The 5,873-nt window shown below is 46.4% G+C and overlaps 1 protein-coding gene across 1 annotated transcript; it reads right to left on the minus strand.

Annotated features, from left to right (window-relative positions):
- Positions 1-4,709: 4,709 nt before the first annotated feature.
- Positions 4,710-5,533, minus strand: LOC127317954 (cypmaclein-like). Its single transcript, XM_051348585.2, has 3 exons — positions 5,378-5,533; positions 5,254-5,287; positions 4,710-5,105 (listed from the first exon to the last, which is right to left on the minus strand). Exons 1-3 carry the CDS (start codon positions 5,447-5,449, stop codon positions 4,924-4,926), a joined length of 288 nt encoding a protein of 95 aa, XP_051204545.1. The 5' UTR covers positions 5,450-5,533; the 3' UTR covers positions 4,710-4,923.
- Positions 5,534-5,873: the final 340 nt, after the last annotated feature.

The raw sequence follows: 5,873 nt of genomic DNA on the forward strand, positions 1-5,873 counted from the left end.
GTAGTGGCAATGGCGGCCACTTCCTTTGAGCTTTCTTCTCCTTCATCACCACTAGAACTTTCAACTTCATCGGAAGAATATTCTTCCCTAGTCACTAGCACAACTCTTGAGAGCCTCTTGCCCTTCTTGGTCTTGTTGTTGTAGAATTTCTTGTTGGGGGCTTTTGAATATTTGCCCTTTGTGTCTTTGCTCTTGTCCTTGGGAATGAGCCTTCCATTATGAAGCTCTCTATTCTCATAGGGGCATTCGGCAATGAAGTGGCGCTTGTCATCACAATTGTAGCATGATCTTGTCTTTGGACCAAAGCTAGTGAACCCACTTTTGTGGTTTCTCTTGATGTTGTCTTCCTTGGCCTTGGAGGGATCAACCCAAAAGGACTTTGCATGGAAGGCCATGTGATCATGGTAGTGGCATTCCAAATCTTCCGGATAGGACATACTCCAAGATGCCCTATATTGTTCTTGAGGGTGCACTTCTTCTACGGGGTTGACCATCAAGGCAAGATTGTTCCCTTTTGACATACCAATGGCATGATTGCGAGAATCATGAGAGTTTTGCTCGAGCACCTTGAGGGCTTGCATCTCGTGCACGGCTTCTTGAGACGTGAGAGAGGAATAGCATTCTCTCCCAACAAGGGTCTTGACATCAATGGGTACAAACGGCATCATGCATTCAATGTACTTCTCCTTGATCCAAGAGTCATTGATGTGGGTGGCACCAATAAGCCGGAAGGAATCGGCAACGGTGAGAAGTCTTCCATACATGACTTGATGATCTTCATCCGGTAGCCTCATGAATCCTTCGGCTTGATTCCGAAGAGCATTATACTTGTTCCTTCTCGTGCTCTCACTTCCAATGCAACTAGCGGCCAAACCATCCCAAGCTTCCTTGGCGGTGGTGTAGTTCCGAACACGAGACAAATCCTTTGTCCCCACACTAGTTTGAATCATGTGCAAGGCGGTGTTGTTGAGTTGACTATCAATCGATTCTCTTCTAGTCAACTTGTCGGGGTTGTAGGGCTTGAAGCCTTCCAAGATGATTCTCCAAAGTTCATTGGAAGCACTGCAAACATGAGAGCGAAACTTAAATTGCCAAGTATCAAAATTATCAATGGAAAACTTAGGTGGGTCGCCACGAATGTTCAAATGGGGATGGGGAACCGGTATATCGGGAGATAGAAAAGGTGGAGCTACTCGATTGTAGCTCTCACCTCCACTAGTTCCCCTAGAAGATGCAATGGGAGATTTGATAGTGTTTAAGTTATCACCTTCCACGGGTTTGGTAGAGGAGGGTAATGCCGAAGCACCTCCCTCTTCTAACACACCCGTGTCCTTTACCTCTACGGTGGGAGCCCTAGGAAGGACCGGAGTCAAAAGCTCGGAAATCATTTTTCTCATGCTTTCCATTTGAGCTTCCATGGAGGATCTCAACGAATTGCTGTCCTCCATGGAGACCATCTTAGCGGCCTCTTCCGCAGGCCCATCGTCCGGCATACTCTTAGGCGGTTAAGCCCGAAATAAGAGCCGAGGCTCTGATACCAATTGAAAGGATCGTATGCCGCACCTAGAGGGGGGGGGGGGTGAATAGGTGCTAACCAATTTTTTAGTTCTTTTTCAATTTAGGCTTGACACAAAGGTAAATTCTCTAGATATGCAACTAAGTGAATTTACCTATATGACAAGGTTATCAACTAAGCAAGATATAGCTACGCAATATATAGGAGATACAATGGGATAGAGGTAACCGAGAGTGGAGCACGCGATGACACGGAGATGATTCCCGTAGTTCCCTTCCTTTGCAAGAAGGTACGTCTACGTTTGGAGGAGTGTGGTTGCTACGCAAGCCAAACCAACAACCACGAAGGCTTCATTCAGATCTCCTGTGAGCAACGCCACGAAGGCCTAGCCCACTTCCACTAAGGGATTTCCTCGAGGCGGAAACCGGGCCTTTACAAGGTTCTTGGGGCACACATCCACAACCGAATTGGAGGCTCCCAAATCTGTAACAACACAACAATCAACAACAATACATCAACACAAATCAACTAGGGATCCAAAGAGGAACACTAGCAATGGGGCCCTCAAACAAATGAGGGGGAAATGTAAATCGCTTCGGTGAGGATGTAGATCGGTGGCTTCTCCTTCGAATCTCCAAAGATCAAGATCTTTGGTTGGGGGAGGAAGGAGATCTTGCAAATCTTGTGTTCTTGAGGTGGCTCTAATGGTGGTGAAGCTTGGCAGATTTTTCTTGCAATGATTGAGCAACTTGTCCCTTTGGAGAAGAGAGCTATTTATATGATTGGAGCTCTCAGATCTGACCGTTTGAACTATTTCTCGTAACACCGGAAGTTCCGGCCAGGAGGGCCGGAAGTTCCGGCTGGCACCGGAAGTACCGGCCAGGAGAGCCGGAACTTCCGCCAGGAAGATTCTTCGTCAGGCAACCTTGTCAGAAAAGATTGGGGCGGAACTAGGGCGGAACTTCCGGTGACCGGAAGTTCCGGCCAAGTTCCGGCCAAGTTCCGGAATTCCAGAAAAACCATACTGGACATACTGAGCCACATTTTGCTGACTTTCGGAACTTCTCCGGAAGTTGGGCGGAAGTTCCGCTGACCGGAACTTCCGGCCAGCTTCACCGGAACTTCCGGCCAGAGAATAAAACCTGAAATAAGAAAGGCGCTGAGTAGCCTCTGCGGGGAGAATCTGGGCGGAAGTTCCGCTGGCGGTGGCCGGACCTTCCGCCAGACGAGAAAAACCAGCATAGCTTCATTTTTGTCTGTCCAAATCATCAGCCAAGTATATATCTTGAGATCTTGTACCTGTCTACATCAACACACATAAAAATATAACTAGTGTTGACATCAAACACACAAAACCCAAAAGGGCGGGAAATGTTCTTTCACCGTCGACAACATGTATGCATATACACCGCTTTGTCTGATTATGCAAACAACATGTGGCGTGGTGGTGTACTAGTGTTCGCAGGTAGGACATTTCAAAGCACTTTTCACTTTGTAAAGATGCTGCTTGTTACGGGGCGATTTGGAGTGCTTGGAGCATGGTGGGTCAAAGACGGAGGATGCAGTGGTTGCGGGTCATCATCGTTTTACCGCTCCGTCAATGCCTTTATTTCTTTTCTTTGTAGGCATGTTTATGTTATTGTCCCAATATTTTATTGGTTTCAAACTTTTGTATCGGTGCAATTGCCATATTAATCTGGCAATACAAAAGCATGTTTTGAAGATCATATTTAATTGTGCTGATACCAAAGCGCCCATCAACAACTAGCATTGCCAGATTGGTTGAAAAAACAACTTTGGTATATAAACACAAAAGAGATGATCGATGTTGATACAAGGTCGATGATCCGTTTCTGGTATGTTTGGTTGATAAACTAATTGCTTTAGAACAAAGCTAAAAATGAGACCATACAAAACTAAGACTTTTTTCCCGCGACCACACGGGTCCACTACATATGTCCATGATGAAGGAAATGAGACAACACGTTGCACCATCATGTCTTAATGGTTATTTAACCTTTTATTATCTAGATCGATCCTCGGCCTTTAAGCAATGCTTCTTCAGCTTAGCTTTCAGCATGGTTGTTTCATGGGCATATATAGACACGTATAGTGAAGTACTACCCATGTTCTAAAACAAGTGTCAGTATCGTAGCTTTGTCTAGATACAAATATATCTAAAGATATTTTAATATATAGATGAAGAGTGAATTTTTGTAGTCCGAGCTACATGTAGCTCTCTTTTTTTTGCAAAATTTGAAAATGAGATTTTAAAGTTTCAAAATAATCTGATAAAAAATCTAGATGTAGACAACGATAGGATCTACCAATCAGTAAAATTTGAACTTGAGATACCTCATATTCTGGACTGCAGAAAAATGACAAAATCTGACAGATTTTGAAATCTGACACTGTTTGTAGAACGATAGAGAAATATGTGGAATATGTTGGATGTATTATTAAGACTCTCGGACGAGTATATATAGTGGTACAGACTTGAAGGCTAAGATAGCTCTACTAGAGATATGGTAGGTAGAGATTACAAGTCCTAAACTACCTAATATATCTCTAACACTGTTCACTAATATTGATATCAGGATTTGTCATTTTTGCACAGATCCGAATATAAGGTATTTCAGTCGAAATTTTCCATGTTTGTAGACCACAGTATTATCTACATGTGGATTTAATTTCAGAATTTTCTGAAACTTTAAATTGTTGTTTTCAATTTTTTTTCAAAAAACGAGCTACGTGTAGCTCGAGCTACACTTGTGGTTTCCGTATATAGATGCATCTATATTAAACAATTGTGATATTTATTTTAAAACGGAGAAAGTATGGAGTACGCCAGTAAAGCCAGTTGTTGATTAAAACCGTCTCAGTGCTCCTGTCTATCTTTCCATGAAAAATGCTCTGCCAGTAAAGCCATTTGAAGGCGCCAAACGTACGTACTGTTTGCAGTGTGAGTTTTGGCATTCTGCCAAGATCCTTCCATGCGCCCGTGCGCAACTCTAGCTAGAGGCCTAGAGCCCCTGCTGCTTGTAGCAAAGATACAAGGTGCCCGTGCTGGTTGCCTACGAGGCTACGAGCAAAAGCTTCTCGTAGGCGGCGCCAGCCATTTGTCGCCAGACGCCGCTCGGGTACACAAGAACGAGTTCCCGTACGTTGTCGTGCGGTGCCATAGCTAAATTGCTAGCTTAGCAGGAGGCTCCATGTTCATGTTGTCCAGAAGGAAAGACTATTACAAAGCCAACACCTGATTTATTAGTTCGTACTGTCGATCTATATATACGCTTGATCGAGCATAGACATACGTAGTACATATTCCTAGTACGCAGCATATGATCTGTGGAATTGCGTCGCCATGAGTTGTGCTAGATCGTTGAGCTAGCTAGCCATTTCGATCTTCAAGGGCACTTGTGGCGTCCGTTGTGCGTGGTCATGTGGGCGTAGCAGGGGCAGACGTCCTCGTTGCCGGCGGTGCCCGGCGGCACGCAGCCGCAGCGCTGGCAGCACGTGTTGCACGCCCTCCGGCACAGGTTCGGCCGGCTCGACTTGCTGCACCGGTACGAGCACGCGCCGCCGCAATCTGCCCCACGCACGCAGCAAATCGATCAGTAGCATAAAGAGAAGCGAATGGTTAGAACGGATCGATCAGTCAGCTCGTCTCGTTCTCACTGATCAACTCGATCGAGATATATGTAGCAATTGAGTCTGATCCGTGCGCGTGTGCTTACCGATAGCGTGAGCTTGTCCACTGGGAGCGGTGGTCTGCGGAAGACGAAAACAAAGAGGGACTCGATCAGTTTGGCTAGGAATCCCGGGACTATATATATATACCGTGGAAGAATCTATCATCACCTCTACGAGGAGCAAGAGGACGACGAGCGCCACGCACGCGAGCAGTCTAGCCTCCTTGCCGGTCATGGCCATCGAGGGGCCTGCTTTCTGTTTCGTCTTCAGGGGAAATGTCGAGTAGCTTTGCCTTTGGTTGTGAGTGGTGAGTGAGGAGCCCGGCCGCCCAAGGGCAAGCTTTATAGGCGGTGGGCGCGCGGCGTGGCACACAGCATAAGCTCTGCGTGCATGCCCAGCCTCGGTGCCGTGTTGGGCTCTCCGCTCCCCACGTATCACGCAGATTGCGCGCGGAGGACCAACAAACTCGTCGCGCCGAACGGTTTGGCCAAATCTGTGTCCTCACTTTGTCGGCCTGATCACGGGGCATGGCTGTTTCAACACTGTACACTGGTGGAAAAAGGGCCTTCCATCCAGCCCCATTAGTCCCCAAATATTTCGAACCGTGACTAATGGAATCTTTAGTCGCGGTTCGGGAGGCGAACCGCGACCAAAGGTATGGGCT

This window comes from Lolium perenne, chromosome 1, assembly GCF_019359855.2.
Source record: "Lolium perenne isolate Kyuss_39 chromosome 1, Kyuss_2.0, whole genome shotgun sequence".
NCBI classification, from domain to species: Eukaryota; Viridiplantae; Streptophyta; class Magnoliopsida; order Poales; family Poaceae; genus Lolium; species Lolium perenne.